The sequence below is a fragment of the Empidonax traillii genome, unplaced genomic scaffold (genome assembly GCF_003031625.1).
Source record: "Empidonax traillii isolate 1590-97213 ecotype Southwest subspecies unplaced genomic scaffold, ASM303162v1 scaffold385:size1130455, whole genome shotgun sequence".
In the NCBI taxonomy this organism is placed as follows: Eukaryota; Metazoa; Chordata; class Aves; order Passeriformes; family Tyrannidae; genus Empidonax; species Empidonax traillii.
Window position 1 is genome coordinate 831,617 of NW_020955578.1, and position 26,409 is coordinate 858,025.

The 26,409-nt window shown below is 40.8% G+C and overlaps 1 protein-coding gene across 3 annotated transcripts in view; it reads right to left on the reverse strand.

The window, feature by feature from the left end:
* Nucleotides 1-384: 384 nt before the first annotated feature.
* Nucleotides 385-26,409, reverse strand: part of PTPRB (protein tyrosine phosphatase, receptor type B) — a 58,904-nt gene continuing 32,879 nt past the window's right edge. For 2 of the 3 annotated variants that reach the window (XM_027893252.1, XM_027893254.1), the window contains 23 exons: nucleotides 25,694-25,957; nucleotides 24,479-24,742; nucleotides 23,487-23,750; nucleotides 22,394-22,663; nucleotides 21,638-21,901; nucleotides 20,542-20,805; nucleotides 19,892-20,173; nucleotides 18,468-18,746; nucleotides 16,407-16,556; nucleotides 14,945-15,188; nucleotides 13,676-13,782; nucleotides 13,068-13,167; nucleotides 11,556-11,639; nucleotides 11,437-11,454; nucleotides 11,249-11,330; nucleotides 10,710-10,800; nucleotides 9,461-9,537; nucleotides 8,523-8,657; nucleotides 7,335-7,457; nucleotides 6,970-7,133; nucleotides 5,606-5,741; nucleotides 2,430-2,550; nucleotides 385-1,400 (listed from right to left, as the gene is read on the reverse strand). In XM_027893252.1, coding sequence (XP_027749053.1) covers nucleotides 1,378-1,400; nucleotides 2,430-2,550; nucleotides 5,606-5,741; nucleotides 6,970-7,133; nucleotides 7,335-7,457; nucleotides 8,523-8,657; nucleotides 9,461-9,537; nucleotides 10,710-10,800; nucleotides 11,249-11,330; nucleotides 11,437-11,454; nucleotides 11,556-11,639; nucleotides 13,068-13,167; nucleotides 13,676-13,782; nucleotides 14,945-15,188; nucleotides 16,407-16,556; nucleotides 18,468-18,746; nucleotides 19,892-20,173; nucleotides 20,542-20,805; nucleotides 21,638-21,901; nucleotides 22,394-22,663; nucleotides 23,487-23,750; nucleotides 24,479-24,742; nucleotides 25,694-25,957 — 3,806 coding nt within the window. In that variant the 3' untranslated portion in view covers nucleotides 385-1,377. The remainder of the gene's footprint in view (nucleotides 1,401-2,429; nucleotides 2,551-5,605; nucleotides 5,742-6,969; nucleotides 7,134-7,334; nucleotides 7,458-8,522; nucleotides 8,658-9,460; nucleotides 9,538-10,709; nucleotides 10,801-11,248; nucleotides 11,331-11,436; nucleotides 11,455-11,555; nucleotides 11,640-13,067; nucleotides 13,168-13,675; nucleotides 13,783-14,944; nucleotides 15,189-16,406; nucleotides 16,557-18,467; nucleotides 18,747-19,891; nucleotides 20,174-20,541; nucleotides 20,806-21,637; nucleotides 21,902-22,393; nucleotides 22,664-23,486; nucleotides 23,751-24,478; nucleotides 24,743-25,693; nucleotides 25,958-26,409) is intronic. The other variant, XM_027893253.1, reaches the window with a different exon arrangement.

Here is a 26,409-nt window from a genome sequence, read left to right on the forward strand (position 1 = left end):
GCAGAGTACAGAGGCTGTGTATAATCCACTTGGCTGGGCAGGATACCTGCTGAGTGCTCTTTTACTTCTTCCAGTCAGTAAATGTTTTGAGTAACGAGTCCCTGCCTGGGGCAGGTGGGGTTGGAACTAGATGGTCTTTAAAGTCTCTTCCAAACCAAACCAATTCATTTGATGATTCTGTGATTAGCACTGCCCTGCCAGCTTACATTCCCTGGCTTACTGATAAGCCTTTTTCCATTTCCACTGCCCTTGTTGGTGGGCATTAGGCAACATTCATGTGGAGGATTCTTTCTGTGCAGACATGCTGGGGCCAAACTTTGCGAGAACAAGTGGCATTTGAAGGTGATCAACACTTGGGGCAAGGCAGCTATGCTGCAAGCAGCATAAGGCCAGGTGTGCTAATTGATGGAGATATATATCTTTGTTTCAATATGTTTGCAATCTATCTACTTTTTTATTTCTCACGGTACAGCATTGTTTCTAATGAGCTATGGAAGCTGTCAGACTTCACATCCTTACAGGTCTGTTAACACAAACGTCTGAGGTATTTTTTGAACATCTCTCTTAATTAGAATTATTCACACATGAAAATGCACAGACAGATTGTTGTCTGATTCTGCTCTCTTAAACCAGTGTAAAGAAACCAGAATGTGGCCTGTCTCCCCTCAAAGTATGTGGTGGGAGACAAGTCTGCTAAACTTCATGGCAGTGTATGTTGTTCAGTATTTTTCTACTATATCACATTAGACTGAGACTGTTGCTTCCGGTGAGGTGAAACCTGTTTTGCTCAGTTGTTACTGAGTCCTGTAAAAGGTAAATTTTATTTAATTTAAAAATGCCATTGTGTTGTGGGTTATACCCATTTTTGTCAGATGAAAAGCAGTAAGTTTGAAGTGTAGAGTAGCACTGTAATTCCTATACAGGACTACTGTTCCCTTGTTTAATGGTAGCTTATTTCATCTCACAAACACTGAACTAGTTAAAAAAATGAGGTTCTCCTTAAAGGATTTTTCCCGTGTCATGCCAATACCACCCCAGATGCAGCAGTCCGGTTAGCCACTGAATTTAAAATAGTTTATGTAGAACAGTTTATAAAAACTGTGATAAGAAAAAATAGTATTATCTGAAGCATAATATTAATATAAACAATATAGAAAAAATACATATTTACATAATGCCAAATTACAATTATATACATTAATACCTATTATAGTTAATTTATATATCTATTTAAAAAATCACCAGACCAATAAATTATACACAGTCTCAGTAGAAAGGTCTGGCACCTTTCTGGTGCATGAAATACAAACATAAAAAACCCCAAACAAACCCCCAAGTCATCAAGTGTGGTCACAAAAGTAGGTATCTCTAACATTCTTAGTGCCTTGAATAAACAGGATCTGAAAGCAAGGAAAACTGATATTAGAAAAAGGAAAACAACACAGGTGGTTTCATGTTCAACTTCATGTTCAACTCTGCCAGCTGACTACAGTGCTCTGAGAGGAGCTTGTGTGGCAGCAGTGCTGGCTGGTGACTGACGTGACAGCAAAGAGCAAATCCCACCTCTGCTTTTTAGGACTCTCAACTTGTGGAAACCTGGCTATTTCAGTCATTGGCCTCCTCCAAGCCTGTTCTAACTATTGATGACAAGTCTGATTTCTACAGGCTAGATCAAGAAAATTGTTTTGATCTCTCATTATATAACCTCAGTTCCTAATGTCCAAATTTGTGGAGCTACTGATCCTGCTGTCTGACCCTAAAAACTTCTGCAGACCCTTAGAATCAGCTCTACCAAGGCACACAGACCACCTCTGCTTACAGCTTCTTCAAACTGGCCATCTGGCCATGGGAACAGGAGGTGAAGGGCAGTGCCAGTGCCAGGTTTGCTACTTTGGCATCTCTGATCAGTGAGGGACTGGATACAGGATAGGAAAAGAGCCTGTGAGAATGGGGAGTTTGTGGGGAAAGAGAGAGCACAGCCTGCAACATCTACATTTTCCAGTCAAGGCAGATGGGAAGTCTCCTAGGGCTGCCTATATAGTCAACAACAAATGAGGGGGATGCAGGACAGAAATCGAACTCCATGAAGGACAGAAGAGCCCAGTGAGCACAGCCAGTGGCCTCAGCATGCTTAAGGGTGGATGGTGTAAAGACTGGTGAGGTAAAAGCCAATATCCTGATAGGAAAGGGGTTCGGTTCCCCCAACAGCAGAGGAATCATGAAGTGTGAGACAGGGTAAGGTAGGAGCAGGAAGTGATTTTATAATGACTAATAATGAAGGAAATAAAGACACAACTGCAAGAGTGACAAAAGCAGAGGAGTGAAGAAATGAAGGTCCAGGAAGAGAACAAACATCAGTGGTAAGGGATAACACAGTTGTCCGTCAATTACCTTTGAAACATTTTACAATTTGATAAACTTGAAGTTACCTCTGTGATACTCTGGATTCACATTTTCATATATCGGAAATAAGGGATTTTCTTGTTCGCTGCGAAGTTTTCTGGCTCTTAACACATCTCTCACACATTGATGTAGATACACATACTGACACTGCAAAAGATTTGTTTTTAAGGCACTCTGAGAAATTTTGTAATTTAATTTTATGTATTGTGAAAAAGCATTACAAGCTAACTCCCTCACACAAAATCAATGGTGGTGTTTAAAACGAAAATATACTTCTAAAATTAATCTGCTTTTCACACTAGTAATATAGTAAACTTTTGTGATCACCTGTTTTTAGAAATAATACCAGTAAAACATAAAGGAACACAGTAAGTTTTGATAGATCGCGCCATGAATGAAAGCTCTAGCAACTGCAAGGCATAACTTGACATGGTGCTGTGTTGGATAGCTACTACTTTCGAATGCTTTGGTATAACATATGTGTAAAAGAATTAATATGTACAGGGAAGCAAGCAGAAGAGACAAACAATTTCCCGTGTTTTCTTGTTCTGAAAAGAAGTATTTTCCACAGAATTTTATCATAATATATAAATATTTCAGAGAACTTTGACAAAGCCAAATTTTCAGGAAAAATCAGTATTTTTAAAATATAAGATTGCTTCTGACTATGCAGCAAATGAGTTTTCTGAAGAGTGCCTTTCATAGAAGGAACTAAGATGACATTCACAACCGAAGTAAGGAGGGTCAGAATATTATTGACTACTGACTATTCATCAAACTGCCTTAATAGAATACATTGGTAAACTTCCAGGCTCTGCTACTTTTTGTGGTTTAGATTAGTGTAACATGGTACCCATAGTTAGGCTGAGCATCTTTACATATCAATAACATAATTTCTCCAGTAATTATACGCATTTTCTCCTCTCATATCTTCTTTACTTATTTTCCACAAGAAATTCAGCCACTGCTCTGTGCCATTTTCTCAGTGCTCCGGCTTTGGGAAAGTGAGGATATCTACTCTTATGCATGTACAGCTGCTGTCTCTGTGGAGCAGAGCCCTGCATCCCACCCAACAACACGACAGAAAGTTGGCCAAGGCATGGAGACAATCTTTGACAGAGACCATTCGCGACTGAAGTGGTCTGTGTTACAGCTACTGTGCTGAGAACACTGCCTTTTAAGACAATGCACAGTGTTCTGTTACTCCTTGCATGTCTCCAGCTGCAGTCTCTTTTCTTAAACAGCTTTCAGCCAAGTTTGAAGCAAGGGCATTGTTTTGTTGTTGCTGTTTTTCTGTGGCTGAATAACGCCAAGTGTGATGGTGCTGTGACCTTTGGCTGGAGCATCTCATTGCAAACGGTACTGTCTGCTGGCCTGAGCTCCACAGCGGGGTTTGGCTTTCACTGTATTGACAGAAGGGAAACTATCTTTTATGCCAATCCCTAAACAGATTGTGGAAGCCAAGACATGGACTCCAGAAACTAGGGTCTTCACACACATCAAATGTAGTTTGTGGAGCAGATTTGTTCTTCCCCACCTCCTTTACTGTTTCTTAAAAGATAATTCACTGCTCATTGCAAACTCTGAATCACCATAACACTCAAGGATAAATTTACTTTATTTCTTTGCAGGAGGACGGGAGACTGTATTGCTTGTGCTCCAAGCCACCTTGATGAAACACAGTTCTGAGTCAGAAACCATATACAGGATGCAATTGAGAGTTCATATTAATAAGACTTGCTGAGAATACAGCAGTTCAGTGACTGCACACTGACACAACTACATGATCAGTCTACAAGCATGTTACAGCTCAAGTGGGGAAAGTAGGTGTGAGCTGCAAAAGTTTTCTATTAGTCTGTCTCTGGAGTGCTGATTGCTACTTCTTCCAGGGGCATGACTGGTTACCACAGGGATCTGGGTTCAACTTGAGTCACAGATGTTTTGGGACAGAAGGGCATGTAGTGCTGGTAGTGGGAAGGCTCAGCTCCTCACTGTTGCTGTAGATATTTTGTGGGGGTCTGGCTGCCTTTTGACTTAGACATCATTTCAAGCTCATGCCAAACATAGTCTTTGTATCACACAACTTTAGTTGTCTTAAAGTCTGACATCAAATTTAGGCTCTTGAGGTAGTTGCCTCCTTTTTCCAGCTAGGGAAAAAGCCAGCCTCCGGAGATGCCTGTCCACCTTTGCAGACTACGGATGATGGAAATGTAGAAGGTAAGATGGATCTGTCTCTGAAGATGCCCAGACCAGGCTAAGAATCTGTCTCCCCTCCAACGAAGGTCTTCTGTGATTACGATATTTCCAGGAATCCCTTTTTTTGTGTTTTTTTCAGTTGGGCCTCTCTTTATACCCATATGAAACATTTTCATTATCAGAAAACACTGCCACGCCACTGACATTTTTATTTCCAAATTGCAGCAAAGAGCTCTATTAATATCAAGCTACAGGTAGACCCATCAAACTTATTCTGATTCTTCTATTAATGTTTTCGGAAAATGTAAAGACTTGCCTCCACAATTTGCCTTTACTAAATCAGTTCCTAAGCGTTTAGCTGGTATTATTGTAATATGATTTTCTTTCAGTTTTAAAAGCACAGAAGGAAATACCAAACATTTACCCTTTTTGCACTTTGAGAATAAATGTACTTGCTTTCACATAGTATGTTAGGAGAATGCCAATCAACTTTCCAATATCATTTTAATTGACAGAGGAGCTCAATAAAAAATAAACTGCAAAACCACAAAGTCACAGTGCCTAGAGTTTTAAAATTCTAATTTTTTCTGCCCTCCATTTCTTTTCCCCATTACATCAACCTATCTGTCTGGTTTAGGCTTGGCTTCTAGATCCATCCATGAAGAACCTATCTCTCCTCAAAGATCATTTACTGGACACTGCTGTAAAGCAACAGTGTGCTGTTACGCTTCAGCTGCATAATGCTGCTGGGACAACTGTGGGCCAGTGTTAAAAAGAGAATCTAGAAGAAGCATAGCTTGTTATACTTGGTCCTCACTTGTTATGATTTGGACCCACTGTATGAGAGCCAATGGAAAAAACCCTGAACTAGAAATTCTCCCAGAGCTAAAATACATCTAAGTAGTATTTCACAGTGGAGTAAGTGCTTTGAAAGCCTTTATGATGAGAGACTGATTATTAGATACTGTAGCTGGTGTTGCTGCATAGAAGGCTATCCAAAACTTACCTCTGTCTGAACCATGTGAACACGGTGAAGCCTTAGATCATGTACTGCTGCATAAATGTCAACAGTGTCCTTTGAATCTAGCTGTTGCAGAATTCGGTCCAGGGCAATGAATGTGCCAGTCCTGCCAACACCAGCACTGGAAAAGAAAACAATCCAGAAGACTGAAAAGCAGATGGATAAAAGCATTCAATATCTTCATATGATACTTTTTTAAAGTTCAGATGTCCAGGGTGAGAAGCAAATTGTTCAAATGGCACCTCTGGGACTTTATAACACCTTATAGTGGAATTTACTTAGGAAGGAGGAAAGGATAGTGATGGTAGAGGAACCTCTCCTACTGCCTGCACTGCTTTCTGCTTTGGATTAACTCAATCATTGAGATACACTGAAAGACTGCATCTGACTCTTTTTGAACTTTTTCCCCCCAGAGATACAGCTGTGGTCTTGTTTCTAAAAGATCTGTTGGTTGTTGCCTTGTGGAAGGGCAAAGTGAAGATAAGTATCAGAGTTCCCAGTAGCTGAACTACTGGGAAGTGGGCTCTGGAGGCAGGAGGTTGGAAAGAGGAAAGCTGACTTGCTGATAACAGTGTAAATCTGACATGCTGCAGCACATGCTGTACAGGTGGGGTCACGCACAATACATCCCTCAGCCCATATAATGTGTGGAGGGTCAGATACTACAAGCAGGTGGTACCAGTGAACCTATGGCTTTATCAGAGGATGCAAAACCACACTGCACTCACTCTCTCTCTCTCTGTAACCCTATAGTCTGCTGCAACTGGCCAGTGGATTACAGATCAGGCAGTCCACTTTTGCCTTTTTTGTATAGATGTGTAGGGGTGGACTACAGATCAGAGCAGCCCTATGACTGCTAGAGATGGCAAAAGAGCAGAACAGCATGAAAAGGCAGTAAAGAGAGGGAGTCTCAGTCAGAATGGGGGAAAGGATGGATCTGTCAGTTGGTTTTAACATCCATATGTAGTCAGATTCACTCCAGGCATATCTTACCTTTTTAGAACACTCCTTAGTGATTCAAATGTTGGGCCATAAGAGCAGCACATGGGCAATATAAGAATGCAAAAGCTTATGAGCAGTGGCAGCTGCTGGCACCTATAGCTCTCTCCAGTGGTCCCACAGAGACATGGTGGTTCCTTAAGAATAATTTTCAAGGCATCTCCAAGGTAAGGCTGTGGGTTAGTGCATGTGCCTTGGAAATAGTGCTCTAATGTATCTGGAGACTTAAGCTCATCAGCTATCTCTCATGTTCTGTGGCTGCCCAAGGTCTAACAGGGATGAACATCTGGGAACTTCCCAAGGGTATGCTCAAGAGCTCTGTGCCACTGACCTTTTGGTGCTGCACATACCTGCAGTGTACAATAGTTGGTCCTGTGTCTGGGGTCCTGTTGATATAATCTCTTACAGTTCTGACAAACTGAATCAGGGACTGGGTGGTCTCTGGCACACCATGATCTGGCCATACAGTGTAGTGGAAGTGACGAATGAGCCTTGTTGAGTCAAGCTGCTCTTCCTGTTGGGATTCAAATGTGTGGGTCATCAGGACCAGAGAGGAAGAGACACATACAACATGCACCTTCCGAGCAAATGCTACAGCTGCCATGAGCTGGGCATGATGCAACTGTGCTACAGCAGATGAAATTTATCCTTCCTAATTTAGCCTTGCAGGTGTTTTAAGCCAATTCATTAGGGAAAAAAAAGAATGCAAACATACACTGCAGATTTTAAACTCTCGTATTGTCCATTCTGGGAGCACTGATTCAGACAACATCTCAACAATCAGGTCTCCATAGTACAAGGAATCCTGATCGAGGGGCCAGTAGTGATCACACTTTACCTGCAGAGACACAAAGACAGACTCAATGTTAGAAACGGCTGTAAACAATGGTTCTGTTCAGCACTAGCAGAAGCAAACTTCAGACCTCCCATGTCTGAGGAGAAAGGAACATAGGCAGCAGCTGAATTCAGAGAGAGATGCCACTCCCTGCCATGTCAACAAACAGTGCCTGGGATGGGAATGGACTAGCACAGGAAGTGCTAGCATGGGAAGTGGAAGTTCTCATAATTGATGTTTGTGATGGGGGGAATGGGAAGCACTTCACTGATGCCCTCTTCTGGGGCACATTTTCCACATCAACTCTTCTCAGACCTCTGCTTGGATGAGAGGTCAATTCCAGTGCCCGTTTCCTCACCTCTTGCTGAGATATGACTGTAGGGTCCCACTTAGAGCCAGTAAGGTGCAAAAGGACACAGGTCCTATTCTGCATTGGCTTTCACGCTCTCTCAGGATAAAATGGTAAACTGAAAGGAACTGACCCTGTATGTGCCACTAGGTGATCATTACTTCAAGTTTGTTCAGTCTTCTAACAGACCTGTTCTCTGCCTTACAAAGAAGGCAGAACGTGGTCATAGCTGGGGAGGTATGCTCCACTTGCACTCAGTAGGATGTGAAGTGCATGAGTAGTCTCTTTGCTAGCTACATCAGGGGTTATACATAATTTGATCTATTTACCAATCAACATTTGCTCTCCAGAGCTTACTTTTGAAGTAGAAGTTGATCAGAGTTGATGTGGATCAACAAGCACTTTTTGTTGGTGGTTGTCCTTCTGCATGCTTAAGGGAATTGTATTAGTGCTAGAGGACAAAGTCCTGGATTAGAGACCAGAAACAATGAGCTCTGTTCCTAACTCCTAACTTTGACATGCTGCATGATCTTGGGATAGTCTCCGCATCCTCACTTCCCAGCCTTAATCTGTCTCCAGTATTTATATTATACCTCTTATCTCTTCCGGTATATGTCCTTAACTGGGCCCTTTATGACATTAGTGTGATGCAAATACTAAGCAAAAACTTTTAATAAATGTTAAAACAGTGATTAATAATAAAGAAGAGTCACTCTTACCCGGCCCTTCTCAACACACTGGGTTACCATGACAATATTGTGAACATTTTGCTCCCATGCCATCTTCCAGAACTCATCTTTGGTGCCAGGCAAAGGGCCCTGAGTTGCTACATATTCCCTGCGGAAATTATTGCCCTGCAAATAAAGAGAACTCCATTAGTTTCCAAAAAGGCAGAAAAAAATATCTTCTAGCAACTGAACAAGCCACAGGGTTGCAGTCAGAGCTCTACAGGAACAATGCCTTTGCTGGGACAATAGTTTTGAGAACTAAATTTTTGCCTTGGACCTGGAAGCAAATGATTGGTTGGAACAAAGAGAAGGAAGAGACTCTAGCAGTATAGCTAAATACTGCTCCTTTTGTGGCAGTCAAAGCTTTTTATTTTTCTATTGAGCTCAGCATAGTCTCAAGCAATTTTGAAACTGCAAGGAGCTTTTGCTTTATTTACCATTTTTAATAAATTAGCTGAGTTCTGGCTTGAAATCTGGATTGCCAAAGCCACTGCTATTATCAATCATAACTCTTCGTCAAAGGGCATTATTTTAATTTCAGCCAGTTTCACCACCCTGCCAGATGCCAATGCTGTCAGGATGAGCTACAGCTCCACAATGAGGACGCCACCTGCAGTGATAGCTACAGTTGACACTGTATAAAATCAGCAACCTTTAAAAATGTGTCCTTGGTCAATATGACTTGCTATCTTACATAACTATAGCAATCCAAGAAAGTGCCCTTAAGTGCTGGGTAAATCACTCACAGTTAATGGCAGTCAGACACAGTCGTTCAGCACACCCACAAAATAAGTTCTCAGATTTTTAGCTCAAGTGAGTCAATGAAGGAGGAGAGGGGCCCTAATTATCAAGCTTTATATTCAGTTTTAGATTAAGGACAAATTACCACTGAAGGGAGGACTGTAAAACACCATCCTTGAATCACTTACTGGTATGTAGCTCGCATTAATGTAGTCTGAGCAAGGGTCATCATCCACATTGGATAGCTTCACTCTTGATGTATCATCTAGGAAGAAATTGATAACAAGTGATTTTCAGTCCCTCTCTCACTCACAAAAATGCATTTCTGAAAGGACTGGCAGCACTCTTACAAGATTTTATATGAAGAGCTAATTTAAAGGGAATAACTGTTTTTATTTTTACTGCCTCTTTCATTCATGCATGCTGTGGAGTGTTCCAAAGACTAGGAGATGGCTGGGTAAGAAGGAAGTAGTAAATATCCAAAATTTCCTCTGTTGAGCTGCACAGGATTTGTTATGACAATAAAAGGGCCACAATAGCATCCCCCTCTGATCCTAACACCAGTGTGCTGTACTGAAAAGCAGTGCCCAGCTCTGTCCTTGAAAGAACAGTTGTGCTTTAGCAGTCTTCTGAGCTAACATGTGGAGCAGGCCAAACATCTTCCCTAGGTAAACAGCCTTCTGTACAGAATGTACAGAATGTCTAAGCCACCAGGTCACTGATTCATGAGATAATGCCACCTTGGATTTCGGTCAGGTGTCATTTCTTGTACAGTGCAAGCATGCTGCCCAGCCTGGCAAGGCAGGCACAACAGGGGATGCTGTGAGGCTGTGCTGCAAGCACATACCACGTCCATTAGTGGGGATGTGGAGCAGTGAGTCATGTGGTGTTCTTCCTTAATGTTTTACCTCCAAAAGTGCCATGTAGGAGATTAAAGGAGGAAACTCTCAATGACAGACAGGTCTAGATCTTGCCTTGGGAGAACAGGGTTAACCTCACACATGTACCATGCAGAATCACACTAGCTCTTCACTGTACTGGAAGTTTGCTATGTGCTCTGAAGAACAAAGATTTGGCAAGGCTGTCAAAGAGCACTGAATGGATGATACCCCATATGTAAACAATCCTACTGTTATTTCTATTATCCTTGTTACCAGCAGTGACTGAATGCCCCTAATAGCTCAAGGTTTTTCTCCCTGGGCTGAATGCTAGTCATTACACCTCCAGTGTGAAACTAAATTACTGGTCTGTGTGAAGCCATTCAGGGCTATGCATCATCTGCCTCCAACCACCAGAACCTGAGCTGGCAGAGATATTTCATCTCTGACAGGAAGGAGAGAAGGGATTGGCTGCACTCTCTTTTCCACTAGACTTGCTGAAACAAAGTGAAAAATAGCTGGTGTGATGCAATATTACACAACCAAACCTAAAACTCACAGGGCAATATATTATTGTATCGATTTTTCCCTCTGTTCTCTGGCAGAAGTGCTATGTCACATGTCTGGTTTCGACCCACATCTTTCAAGTCCTGAAAAAAAAGAAAAAGAATAAAACGCGAGGTGAAAATAATCCAAGGACGTGACAACACAGTGGGAAACAGTGCTTATCAGCTCTCAAAGGCCATGACTGAGAGTGGTTGTTTTTTTAAAAAACAAACTGAAATTACATAGGTAATCATATTGTTTTAAACCAAGTACATGTCTGGCAGGTAATTTCCATGGTGTATTACACACACGCTGCCATGCAAATCTGATCTCAGCCAGATAGGTATCAGGCAGAGGCTGCCAACCAGAAGATGTTATGCCAAATGAAGAGCTGGTTTCTGCACTTGGACAAGTGGAGTTCAGCTGAAACACTCCAATTTATTTGGGTTTGTGTGAATAAGATAAATGCAGAGCTTCCTAATGCATTAACCTGCTGATTCAGCCAGCCCGCCCCTTCATAAAGCAAGTCCTTTGCCTAGGTTAGGATCCCACCTCATACTCCTTGGACAGAAGGTAGTTGGAGTCTGCTTGAAGTTTGGTGAAGTGTGCTTCAAAGTGACTGATTTTGATCGGACTAAAATATTCAACAGGAGGAAGAAAATCACAGGATGAATCGCAGTCATAATTTATACAGTTGGTTACCAAGAAGCTTTTTTAGGTATTATTTTTTTTCTTTTTACCTGGAAGTTTTCCGGTTCCTAGAAATGATTTCAAAAGAAAAAGAAACAATTCATCAGTGAGTGACCAGATGGATCTGTTCAACCCCAATGCCATATTAAAAAAATAAATTTGACTTTACCCTTTTTGCCCCAAGTTCAGATGGACTGCCAGTTGCCTCTCCCTGCGCATGCTCAGCCTTGCTGTAGATCTCTCATGGCCACTGCTGGATAAAAAGGAAGGTATTCCGTTATATCTGTTCTGATACTGGGAAGAGTTGGCAATAACATAACTTGGAAAACAGTAGATTGGAAAAAAAGGAATTTAAGAAAGTTTTGATTTGTGGCTCTGATCATGTAACATTGCTCTTAGCTGGGGCACAGAGTTTTTTGGATTTTAGCTTGGCAATAGTGACCTGGAGTGTATGCATGGGACAGGCAGTAAGACTATTTTCTTGTTCTGAAACACTCCCAGCCCAGTCTATCATCAAGGACAGTGTCCTTTGCTAAGATAGGCCCTAAATTAGTTGGTTCTCCACAGGCAGAGAGGAACATGTAGGGAGATTTTCAGAGCTGTAAAAGGCCTACAGCTTCCACCAACATGTACTCTGCAGACCACGCCAGCAGATGCCCAGGTTCATAGCAGGAGTAAGTGGTAGAACCACAGCAATCTTTGGGAAAGCCGTGAAAGTGGTACTTACTCCATACAGTTAGTGATGCCTTTCATCCTTTTCCTGCCATCTCCTCAAGACTCCTCCCTTAGAGAACACTTTATGCATGATGTGGGAAAACCATATTGGTGTAATTGCCACTCTGCTGGCTATATAACTTACAACAAGAAACCAAATTCTATACGAAGTTTATCTGTTTTGGCTAAAAGCTATGACTAGTCAGAAAACAGTCTTCTTTCAATCTGAAATTCTGGCACATGAAAAGCAAATTCAAAAAATACAGACTTAATTTAGTATCAGTAAAAGAACTGAATTTTAGATTTTCAGTGTTTTCCTTGTAATGGAAATGCTGAGGGGTTTTTTTAAAGTTCAGAAACCATAAGGAATTTCACATCTCCCGGTCATGCAAAATGATTTAAATGGATAAAGCTTTTTTTCCAAAGTTGAGATAGAGTATTTCACTTCTTAAAATATATTTAAAATATGAAGTATTTAAAGTTCACTATTTAAGATTCATCTAAAATGTAAAATACACAACTGTAACTGACAAAAAATGAGAAGTAAAGTTTAAACTAATCTTTTGGACACTGAGGTAAATGCCACACCCAATATTTTTGAATTGAAATGATAATATCTAAATGATCAGTTTCAATAGCTTTTCATCTACAATGCAGGTGCAATTAATTAGAAACAAAAGACATTCAGTTTGAATGATAAGCCAGTTTTTCAGATATATTCTGACTTCTATTGAAAACTAAGTTACAAGAATCCTCTATGACATAATTATGACATCATTTGAATAAAAAACATATATTTCTTACTATGTAAGTTCTACACTTAGTGTACACAGATACTGCGGGACACAGATTTTGTCTGTTGAATGGTTCTGTGCATTCCTCCAATTTTACAGTTACACTTTACATACTGTATTACTTAAATAAATATAAATTGACATTACTTCAGTAACAGAGACTGATAACTTACCCAACTTTTTGTCTGCAGACAAATAAAGCAGTAACAGCCACCAACATCACAATCAGAAACAAGCCAGCACTCACACCTTCAATAACTCCAAACAGAGGCTCTAGAAACAAAACAGTGTACTAATATAACTTGAGGGAAAGATTAGAAGACTTGGAGAATCAATTACTCTCAAGGGATCTGTTATTATCAGCTAAAGAAAATGGCTAAATAGGAGGAAGTGTAAGGCACCTAAACACTTAGCTAAAACCTGGCCTTGATTTTCTGTCCTTATTTTTTCCAAACATTACACAAAATTTTTCACTCCCAAACACAGTAAAAGAAAGCACAACCCCATTATATGGTTCTTTCGCACTTTGAAGCTTTCTTGGTTATAATTCACTGAGCATTTATCCTTTTCTCTGCTGCCAGCAGCTCTGCAAGCAGTCCTCTGAATTTTCAGCAGAGGCCAGATAAAACACGGCTCCAGCCTCACCTCAGAGCAGCCTTCAGGACATGCACAGGAATCCATTTTTGTTCCACTCCTTACAAATAGCTCTAGATACCAGACTGTTCTTCAGCACAATATATAATCACATGGTACAGTCACTGATAATGAGCCTGAAACTAACCTGCCTCTGTAGTGATGGGTAAAGAGAAGAAGGTGTCCGCAAAGAGCGGTTTAGGGAGTTCCTGCGGGTCTTCACTGAAAAGCTGGGTAAAAGCCCGTATGCTGATCCTAAAAAAAAGCATCAGTATGGTTACAGTTCTGGCTCACAAGATGTTCAGAGCCAACAGGAGACAATTAAGAACTTATTTGCCCCTTAGAGATAATTAAAACCTTTCCACCCCCACAGACAATTCTTAATACAGGCACCTGAGTTAAATACTAATTAATCAGTATTCTACTTAATTAATCATACTGATCCCTGAGTTAAATACTGGGGAGCCCAGCTAGTACAGGTTGAGGGCTTTGAGGTACCCTGGCAGAGGTAACAGATGGGCTCTGGCACACACAGCCTGCCCATGCCTGAAGTCAGGACAAGCAGAAGCTGCAGAGGGGAGAGGACTCAGAAATGCTTCTTGGTGGGGACACGTTTTCCCTTCAGTTGGTTGGGCATGGCTGTACTAATGGAGATTTGCTACAGTCCTCTTGGTTCTCTGTGTAATGTGGGTATTTCCCAGACTGAATTTTTGGGAAATGTGCCCTAATGAGAGCAGACTATAGTAGGGTAGCACTGTCTTGATGAAGAAGCTAAGAGGTATGATGTGCACTCCTTGGCATGTGCCTTCTGTCCCTGTGCCTTTTCAGTGAGAAGATTGCAGGTCTCTTGGGAGAGTATGCCCCCTGTGGGCTGAGCCCCTGTAGAGCTCATGTTTGGTCTCACAGCCTGCGTAACTGCTGAGCCTGGTCTTGGCAGTCACCCTCTTCTACAACCTACAGCTAACCTGGGCCTAGCTCTGGAGCCTAGGGATGGTGCCACAGGATAGAATAACCTCCAAGTTTTTCTAGCTTGTTCCAAAGGACTGGTGTGGGGTAGTGCTGGCGTACAGACTGAGTGAAGCATACTTGCCTTCTCCTGACTTAGCAGATGGTCTTAAGTCTTTCCAAAGAAATATTTAGCAGCTATAAGAGAACTTCCCATCAAGTTGAGGTACATAAATAAGCCTATTCACTGCACAGTTTTGTGCATAATTAATCATATAATTTCCAAACTAGCGAAAAACTGGTTGTTACCCATGGAACGGGGGCACGGATAAAACTTTTATAAATTTACAGTGAAACACAAAGAACACTGTACAACCCAACTACTAATCTACAGAAGCTCAAATGGATCAGGCACCCAGACAGCATCATGCCTAATAATGTGACAGAGCACAGCTACCAACATAAATCTAACCTATAAGCAGTTCGAGGCTTTAGAGGTCCATCACAGAATTTGTGGTGATCTGGATCACACTTTCCTCCCAGATTTTCCATTTCTCCTCCAAGCTTAATGTCAAAGCTTTTATAGTCGCTGTCAGGATTCTCAGCACATCTACTGGCAAAATAATTTGTCTGGTAGATGCGTATAGAGTCGTTGTGTTTGTACTCCAGGTAAGAAGGTAATGGGTGCTGCTCATCAGGCTTTGGTCCTTCACTACCTGCGTCATGTGCAGAGAAAAACAGAAGGTTCAGATGCCACAGCCATTAATGTGATGCAGTTTATAGGCTCAACCTCTTGACAAACATTCTTATCCAATTTTCTATTTCTTGGAGGCTACCTCATGAATACAAAGCTACAGTGGTTAAGGTACCTTGTTTCTAGTACCAACCCTTCTATTATTTCTTTAGGCAGATTTCCTTGCAAGACCTCAGTGTAACTTTCCCAGATACAATGCTGATATAGGCATTACACAGGTAAAATCCAATTCTATGACATTTCTTCCAGTGCTGTTGTTGGGAGTTTCTGTGATTCAGATTCCTGGATCCTATTACTAGCTATTTCAAAAAGCAAGTAGAAAAAATCCACACACCGACAAGTCTACTCTATATAGTGAAAAACCACAATAGGAAATGACAGAGGTTCTCTGAATGTAAATTCACAATAATGGTTAAAGGACTCAGGTAGGCAAAGCCATGGCAATGAGCAGTCCCTTTCTCAAAGACCTTTACGGTACAAACATGGCAGAGCAGAGAGTGGAAACATTATCTCTGCTTTTTTTCCCAAGGGCTGATAGACAGAGAGATTAAGCAACTTTTATAAGGGTCACAAAATATATCCTGGCATGCCAGTAAATGAAGCCACTTCTAAAAACAAGGTATTAATTGTTGAGACATGCATCTGATTTGCCTCATATAGGTCAACTGTAGAAAGGGAGGTTTACATGCATGCCACAAGGACAATTTCTGTTTTGTTTTACAGTGCTGCATGCAAAGTAATTTTCTTCAGTAAGCAAACATCACTTGGCAAACCTTTGACTTCTCAGCATGACTTACTAAGACTCTCCAAAAGAGTTGTCTTAGTGCTTCAGCATAACATTTAAACTACCTTTTGAGATCTGTGCATAGCAAGGCAGTTTCTTCCATGTCCGCTGCCAATGGCATCCAAAGTAAGTCTCCTACTACAGAAATTGTCTGAGCGTACATGAGAATGTAACCTAGAGTGAGAATGTAACCTTCTGTGTGAGCTCTGCAGTTGGTACTGACTCTCTGAGGATAGGACTGAGTTCCTACATCCCCAGGCTAGGGAGGAAGTATAGATCCAAAACCTGTACGACAGCCACTAGGCAAGGAGAAATCCCTCTGCTGTGCAGTGATAGGGATGTACCTCCCCATGCAACTCCTATAGGCTGTAGAGAGAATAGTATTAAACCACTTACCATCAGCCTCTCTCACAACCACAGTAAAGTACTTCACAGCTCCATTAGTATCACTAAACCAGCTGCAGTTAAAAGTAAAGTTGATGGAGGATTTGGTAATCAGCACCTCTCTTTTGTTCACTCGTATGTCTGGAGGTGGCTGAGGAGGACCTGAGTAATTAAAACAAATAATAAATAAATAAAAAATAGAGAGAAAGCATTCTCTGTGTATTTGCTGTGAGCTAGATCTAGTAAGGGAAATGCAATTTTTAATAAATCTCAGCTGCCTGGATCCAAGTCTCTAATTCTATTCTCTTTGCAAACAAGGAAGTGTCTTCACCTCCCACAGGAAAACTGCCAAAAGATGAAACAAGCCAGCAGTGAGTTCACCATAATAACAGTGACAGGTCCTCGGTGGGAATTCCTGCAGAAGCCTAAATGGAAACGCATTAAAATCTTATTAAGTCTATGAAATCAGAAATTGTAGCTACTAAAAATGACACAAGTTTATGATAGTCATTTGTAGGCCACTTAGCACACTCACTATAGGAATTTACCTATTTTAAGCATCTACACTGCTGCTTCCTTTTCCAGAAGAACAGACAGAGTCAGTCAGACACAGCATTCAATTACAGAGTACCATTTTCCAGACTGCCTGCAGAATTTCCATAGGAAATGTTCTTCATGTGATACAAAGGTATACCTTGAACAGTGACATAGCAGAAGTAAACCGAAAAGCGAAGTACACAGGGAAGGAAGTGTGGCAAAAGTGGGGAATTTAAGGATCTACATTGCTGAATCTTTTAACAATCTGTATTACTGAAACTATATTGCACATATGGAAAATATCCAATATGTAAAAAAGTGGCTAAATTTCAAAAGAACCAGTAATTCCCACATTTATATGTACTTTAGCTAAACCTCCTAATTTAGCTAAACCTCTATAAAGTCTAGCTGCAAATTTTTGTGTTCCCTTGTGATGGGGTCTCCAGTGTTAACCAGGGGCCTGAGAGAGGAGCAGTGTTCAAAACAAGTAAGTGACAAACACACATGAAACACAAACAAGAACAAAGGTGAAACAGCTAACCTTCAAATAGGACTTACTCTCACTTCTTTTGACAAATATAGCTAGTTGTTACTACATCTGCATTGGTAACATTCTTTGTGGTAGAGGAAGGCGATTACAAGGTTGCAATTGATGACAATTGATGGCAGAATGGAGGTGAGTTGGTGACTGAACTCTGCAGCTTAGCTCAGTATCTCCCAAAGCAAACATTATTTTTATGATCTAGCATTTCAAAAAATCGTGCTTTTAATAAGCAGCTATAGAGGTATCCTGAATATAGGCTTCATGGCCATCTTGTCATTTTTGAGAAGTTTAGCCCTGGAACAGTTCAAGCTTTTGCCCTGCGCTGTGCCACTGAATCCTGAGGTACTGCAAAAACTGGAGCAGGCTGCTGATTGCAGTGATGCCTTGCAGTTCAGAGGCACCAGCAGATGCTACCACTACCCTCCACTCAGCAGCCTACGGGTGGAGAACTGAAGAAGCTGGTTCAAAACATATGCTATGGATATCTGTGATCCTCCCTCATGTAAAATTCCTACAGGTGATTTGGTCAAGTAGCACCTCAGAAGACTGTACAGAAACCCAAAGAGAACGCAGTACCACAATCCAGTGTCCTTACTGATGCATATCTGTGTTGAGGATGGTTTCCATCCTCCAATACGTGAGAGGAAATGGCCAGACACAGGAAGCCAAACAAGAACCATGAAGACAACTGAAGGCATGTGATGATGAGGACAGGGTGATGGGATAACTGTTCATGTTTCTCAGGCTGTATTTCATGAATGAGCCAAATAATTGGGTCTGGCAATGTAATGAGAGGCAATATAATCAAAATCCTGCACTGTCTGTCACAGCAGGGACCAAAGGACAGGTTCAGTCTACTTCAGCCACAAGACTGTAAGTGCCACACACTGGCAACTGTGGAGTTCAGAACTCCTTTTGCTGTCTAACCAACACAAGCAACTGCTTATTGCTGCTCACTGCCTCTCTTCAGGGCAGCCCAGAATTCCACTTACGATCGATCATTGTGATGGTGCTGTCTTCAACTACTTCACTCGTCATGTCTGCAGAATGCACCTTGATGGACACCAGGTATCGTTTGTGAGGAACCAGAGTCATGATATTAAGTAGAGATTTGTCTTTTTCTATCCTTTTAGAAAATTCCACTTCACGAGTGTCCATTTTTTTGCATTCGACACTATACCCATCAAAATCAGAATCAGGAGGAGTCCAGGAACACGCGATGGCAGTAGAGGTTTGGGGCCGACAGTGAAGACTTTGTATCTTGTCTGGTTCTAGAAAAACGTTGAGAAGTTGAAGCTCAGTGAGAAAAGGGACAGGCATCATACATTCTCTGCTCCTAGATTCTGCATTAACCATTAGATAAGAGCAGGAGGGTCAGAATTCCCACCTTTCCTGCAATTGTGTGCTGTCTGATTACTACACAAGGTCTTCTAACTCATTTTAGCCATCTGAAATCAGATCTAGTGACATCAGCCCCATCAGGTGTGTGAAGCTTCAGTAATTAATTGTGAAAATAAGCCAAGAAAACCTACTTACTTAAGTCTTAACAAGAACAGCAACACTGCAAAGCAATGGATTTCTAGAACACTGTTACAATTTATTTGGAGGTTATATGTGGTCATCAGTACCAGTCAATACTGATAGTGTAATCTCATGACTGATCTGGTTTCCTGGGTAGAATATGCTGTGTCCATATTACTAAAACATACCACAGACGTATGCTTCATCCATGTAATATGGAAGCACCATTTATAACATGTGACATATAATAAAAACAGGATATCACTTTCAGATGGCAGACATTACATTTAAGTGATTAAATACAGGTGAAATTTTAATTAATATGCAGAATTAAATCTACAAAGCTATACAGCTTACTAAACAGATATCAAATGAAAGCTGAATCCCATCCCAAACGACATGAGGATTTGCCAAGGCTCAGTTATTTTTACAATTCCAGGTCACTTTTTCGAATCAGCCTGTTACTGAGGTTGCTAGAGATGATACACATCCACAAACGCAGACAGAAACGCAGAGCAGTGAAACACTCTGATTCCAGTTTCAAATCTAGTACAGCACAGTTTCATTCATCCTTCCTGTCTTATTACTCAGAAACATTTTATTTCAATTTCTACTGTCAAGAGGAGTTTGCATATTCAACCTTATTTTACCCCTGAAACTGACTGATTCAGGCTCTGCAACCAAACAGTCCCACTCTGGATTATAAATGTATGTGCATTTTCAATCTTTTAAACAGCTGACCTTGCACACAGCAAGGGCTTAGAATCTAGCTGAATTCACCATTAAATTAATGAATTAATTAATAGAGATTACTGACTGTGTAACGAATTGGTAAGATTTAACAGTTTTGCATCTTCTCCAGCTGAGTGTGGGTGCAATGCAAACTGTTACTTACTTGTTCTCACACTTGCAGACTGTGATTGACTGTATGTCTTCCAGTTGTCGCCACTGACAGTTCTGACACTGAACTCATAGAGTCTTCCTGGTCGCAGGCCATAGATGATGCGTACTTTAGACTTGCTGCTGCTGTAGGGATTGAATACGGTGAGGGGATCCTTTGGAAGCCACTGCAACTCAAAATCGTCATAGTCTGTCCAGTCTGGAGGACCCAGCCAAGTGACTGATAAAGAAGTGTTTGCAACATCAGTAAAGGATACGGTGTTAGGGGGGCTGGGCGCTACACAGAAAGATGGGAAAAAAGGAAAGAAGAAAAAGAGATTCTTAAATTTTTGCACAAGACAAATAAGATGAAACGTATTATTTTCCTCATGCAGCACAAAGTAGTCTGTGTTATCCTGTGTACACAGCCAGCTACCAAACCTGCGCTGATAATGGTCACCTTCATGGACATTACATATTCCTGAGCCTTTGAAAGAAAAACAGTGATGATTGTTTTTCTTTCCATCAATTTAATGTACTTAAGGTTATTATCTTTTCAACTTCAATAACTTATATAATAAATCCTTCCTAAGAGTAAGTAAGTCTGCTGCACAGTTCTGAACTAATATGAATTCAGACAAATGGGACTAAAAAAACATCCCATACCTGTTCTTCCTTCAGCTTTTGCTGTGTTGGTCAGGTCACCACTGTGAGTCACCACAACCAGAGTGTACTTTCTGCCAGGAATGAGCCCCTGGAAATACCACTCTTTCAGGTCTTTCCTTTGCCAGGTTTCTTTCTGTGTCCCATTTGGGTTGTAAAGATTCAGCTCATAGAAGTCAACATCTCCTGCTGCTGGACCCCAGGTGAACCACAGACTGTCCGTCATGTTGCGGTTGGATGCCTTGAGACCAACAACTGGGGCAGGTACTGAAAAAAACAGGAATGAGTACTGTTTTATGTAGAACATCCTTAGGGTGAGAAGAAGGAAACAGACCTTACACTTATCCTGTAACAATCATCATGTAATAAAAGTAGGTAGCCACCACAGCTGGCCAGAACGCCAGGAAGCACCAGGAAACATCCTGGTAGCATCAGTATCTTCCTTTCTTATTTTGAACGGCCAGTGTTCCCAAGACAGGTTGAAATGTTTATAACGGATAGTTCTGCAAGTGTTAAGCAGCTTTTTCCCAGTCAGTGTTTGGAAACATCCAATTCTGAGACAGTTGAAGAAAGTATACCACTGTGCAAACATGGTCTTAGGGAGGGATTACTATATGGCGCCTCAGAAGAATAAAGAAAAGTTTCACAGAGTGTTAGAGCTGCTTAGAAAACTCTGCTTCCCACATGTGGCTGAACAAACACAAAGCTGCAGCCAGAGCTCCCCATGGGAAAAAAGTTTTATTTCACTGGTAGATTGCCAACCTCATTAACCCTACTTGGTTTGCCTTTTTGCCTTTTCCACTCATAGACCAATATTGCTTTTAGGATGGGAGACAGCCATTTCCCCTTAAGATTTAAGCAGCGTACGCTGATACGCTCTTTTCCTGACTTGGGTTTTTGGAAACCGTTGTTAAGTTTTTCACTTCATTTTTCCTGCTGTAACCACATCATTCAGAATTTACTTTTTTATTAATCTAATGCTTTTTAAACATAAGAGACAATTTTGATATTTCTGAAAGTTGCTTAGTATGAGCATCAGACTCAGATCAGCTCACTGGTGTCCCCCATGAGCACAGGTGGTTTTCTTAGATATTCTTGCCTGTTCTTCCAAAAACAGATGACTCATTAGTGAGGTCTCCACTGTGGGTAACAATCACCATTCGATACATCCTGCCTTGACGCAGGTTCTGGAATGAACATTGCTGGAGGTGCTGCTCTCCTGAAATCCTGTCATGAAGGGATTTATCTGGGTTGTACAGGAAGATGTCATATGAATCAAGCTCTCCTTGCGAGGTGGTCCAGCTGAAGGACAGTCGATCGGTGGTGTTCTCTGTGACTTTCAGATTTGTAACAGCTGCTGGAACTGAAAAGAAGGATAAATGCAAGAGTAAATACCAAAGAGTCTAGCCACTAAGTTGAACCTTTAGTAAAGTAACAACTCATGGCTGGAATAAATCTCAGTTAAGCCACAAGTAGCTAAGTAATACCAGCAACAACTGTCAGAAACAAGAGGAAAGCATTTATGAGATGCCAGTGAGTCAAATCCTGCACTAAGAGCCTTGAGATTGTGATTTAAAAACTTAATGACAATAAATCATTCAGGTAGTTCCATAACAGACAGACCGAGGGAAGCATTCAGCACTTTAGTTTAATATCCTTATTATGAATCATGGTTACACTGTTATGATAATGAATTTCAGATTCACATACCAAGCACATATCAAGAAAAATTACCATAAATATCTGAAGTTTGTTCCTTACTAGAATCTTTTCAGAATCAAGATATACAGATGATTCATGTATTTAATGTTATTTGACTGAGGGAACTATAAATAAACCAAGATGTTCTGATTACCTGTTCGGCCAACAGTTTCTGCACGCTTACTGAAGAGCCCACCACTGACTGTCAAAACTTGTATTTTATACTTCTTGCCAGCTAATAAATCTTCAAATTTGTGCTGTTTGGCAGTAGCTGGCTCTGATTTGTTGCTCAGAAGGACTCCTTGTTCATTCAAGAGCAGGATGTCGTATCTTTCAGCTACACCAGGAGCTTTCTGCCAGGTTACTAACAAGGAATGACTGCTATAAGCGTGATCGGCTAATAATTCCTGGACAGAGGCTGGAACTGGAAACAACAATTAAAGGCAGGGCATTACCAGGTGAAATACAGACCATTCAATAAACAAATGAGAATGAAGTAATTATTAAAACGTAACTTCATACACTTTCAAGTTCACTTGTGGGAAAAGGAATGTCTGCGCATATGTTTATCAAAACAAATAATTCCTAGGCATAAATACAATCGGACAAATGTAAAGAGCATCAAGGACATCTGAAGTGGGCATGGAGAAGCAACAGATATCTACAAACTGTCATGAAAAGAGGGAGAAGGAGAGTGGGGTGAACTGACCAAAACAGTTAAGAAAGGCATATGAGAAATAACTGAAAAATAAAGCTGTAAATTAGTGCAACATAGTGGCACAGAACAGAAAATGTTAGCCAGCAGCTGTTGCACAAGGCCACAGGTAATTAACACATGTAGATGCTAAAGAGAGAGGATAGATTAAAAGTAAGCTGTTGGATTGTTTTGTATGTTCTGATGTGCAGGATACTGGAGCAATATATTGTTTAACAAGCCTTGACCCTACTAAAACATGAGAGGGATGGGACTGAACTCATCCCATGAAGGCAGACTTTGGGCTGGGGACCTGAATTACACACACATTCACTCAAGTAAAGCTAGTCATGTGACATCTCACTGGTATTAAAAGACCCATGCTAAGTGTTCGCAAGAGTCACGACTCATGCTCTTTGATATAAAGTCTAATAAGTCACTCATGAGTCTGGGTGTCCCCATATCCAATGGTACCTTCATAAACATTATTGAATAAGGGTCAGTTTATGGGAAGACATAATACAACTTGCTCCTTGTCTCAAAAGAAACGTACTTGTTCTCCCAAAAGCTGCTAAGCTGTTGTGCAAGGTGCCACTGTTAGACTGCACCACCACCCGGTACTGCTCCCCAGCTTCCAACTTGTGAAACGTGTGCTCAGAGACATGTTTGGAGACACTCTGGGAATCAAGCTGATGGTTTTGCTGAAATATGGTCACTGTATAGGAATCAACATCTCCACCTCCAGGAGTCCAGCTCACTTTCAGGCTGTTTGTCATGCCATTAGGTGACACGTGAATGTTTCTGACCACGCTTGGAACTGGAAAAAAAAGGGAACAAAAAGGCACCTGCTAACAAATTTCCTGTTCGATCCAGACTTACTACTTTCTACCTTTTAATGGCCACAGCAAATAATTCAAAGGACAAAGATCATTTACAGGTACGAGTAATTTCACCCACAAGTAAACACAAGTAAAGTGTAAGACATTTGTGTAGGATTATGCCATTTTAGAAAAGCAATTCTCTGTTTTCATAGGAGCAAAAGTAAAGAAAATGCAACATAAACAGTTTCTGCCTCATTTTATTTGCATAACCTCCCTCTTGCCCACATGATATCTTAAAAACATCTCAAAAAATCAAATCTCTTTATGTATCCTTAGGTAATTAGCCATTCTGCAGTTATTACCACACCCATTCATTACAGGTGGGTAACAGAGGTGTAAAATAGATAGCAATTTAGCTACGGATACTGAGCAAACAACTGGCATGCACGGGAATAACAGAAACCCAAATGCTGACATCTCAATATGATTCCCATGCAACAAATCAGATGATCTGCCAATAATCAAGCAATGGTAACTGTGAAATTTGTTTATTAAGCAACAGATCAAGTTGTTTGTAGTACTAGTGTGATTTTCAATGCGATCTGCTGTCTCTGAGCCAGTGTTGTAACACTGGAGCTTGAATAAGATCATGTTTCACCTTTGATTTTCAGTGCTTCATTCTAGAGAAGCCTCAGTACATTTTTAACACCACATAATTTCTTACTTGTCAGGCCTTCTATGAAAGTAGCACGTTGTGCATCTCCACTGATGGTCAAGACAAGAATTTTGTATAGACGTCCTGGAGTCAAAGCTGTGAACCAATACTCCTCAATGGTGTTCCCAAGGAAAATGGGTGGGAAGATCTTCATATCATTGAAGAGGAGTTGAATCTCATATTTATCAACATCCCCCTCAGCCTTTGACCAAGTTACCTGAAGATCTTCTGTGCTCCTGTTACTAAGAGTCAGTTCCTTCACTGACTCTGGCACTGAAGAGGTGAGAAGAAAGATAGGAAACTTCTCAGTACTTACTAACAGATCACAGCAAAAAGCTAACAGATCTGAAGCCACGCTTTTGAGCTAAAATTTTTCATTTAATTCCCTAGGAAAAGCAGTAGATTGCAGTAATTTGGGTGGTTTGCACCCTGTCAAACACTAGAAGGTCCTATTTCAGAACAGGAGTCCCCAATCTATCAGCATAAAAATAATAAATCAATAATGATGGAGCCTACAGGGAGTTTGCCTAGTCAACAGAAACCGAGTAAGATCTCGTGTACAACAAATATGGTGCAAAGAGGCGTGAGCTAGTGCAGAGCCAAGGCAATCCATCTGCGGGATGCAGCACCACAATGTACAGTTTCCAACATCTGCCAGATACAGGTCATTTATTTTTGCCCAGTGCTACATCTGTGTTAATAAACTTAGTGTCTCAGCATGGCTCCTTAACTCACATGCAGTGCCAGGTAGATTGCCTCCAGATCCCTGCTGGCTCACAACTAGCCACCTTACTACCCTTGCTCCATGCTCTCCAATTCCAGTTCTTGGGGTAGTTTGAGTAGATTGAAGTCTAGTCTATCTTCTTCCTTATACATTTCCATGACCAGAAAAAATTGTCTTGTACCTTCTGGCATAATTTAATTACAAACAGTAAGCTTACTGTACCACTGTTTTCCAGTTTTCAACGGTTCAAGATTTGCTTTCCAAAATCACAGCACAGATCTCTTCATTCATTTTTTTAATGTTTGTAACTTAACAGCTGGCCATAAACTAAATACTGCTTTCTGTATTTGAATAATACACATTCAAAGAGACACAGTCAAAATTCTATGTTAAAATCATATCAGATTTTTGTGCCTGGGTATGGGAAAAAAAAAGAAAACCCCACAAAAAAAACAGGGGTGTCTCAGAATGTTACCAGGGTTACCAATGTTACCACTTACTTGTTCTGCCATAGACTCTTTCACTAGTTTCATATTTCCCACTCCTTGTGCTGACCGTAACACTGTACTGCCTCCCCGGGACCAGATTAGTGAACACACATTCATTTTCATCCTTTGGGACACTTTTTGTTTGGATGAAATCGTTGTTGTTCCTGATGATGACTTCATAATTATCAAAATATCCAGATGCATGTAACCAGGACACCTTCAAGTAGTCACTTCTAGCTGAATTGCTGATAGTAAGTCCCTGAACACTTGAAGGGACTGAAAGGAAAAAACACAGAGTTTCATAAAGCAGTAACTTCCTGAAGTAGCAGGAGTTGCGGTAGTGGACTATATTTGTGGTAATTACCAGGCTTTTTTAAGGAAGTTGCAAAAAGACCACAATGTGGATTTAAGCAATAAAAGAGTAACTGCAGTTTCCAGGCTGCTTTACATCACAGGACAATGGTTTGCCTTTCCAATATTTGGTCTCAAGGAACTTGGTCAGTTTTGCTTATGGTACTGAGTTCCACAGGTTCACACTAATCCTGAATTTAGTCCTTCTTATTTACATGGCTGATCCTTGGATTTCCACTTATATCATGAGAAGATTAAAATTGCATTAACTTGATACTCTGTCATTTTAACACCTTAACACCCTCACCATCTTTCTTTTGTTCTACTGGTTTACCAAGTGTAAAGTCTCTTCTCAATCTTTGAGAAAGTTTTAAAAA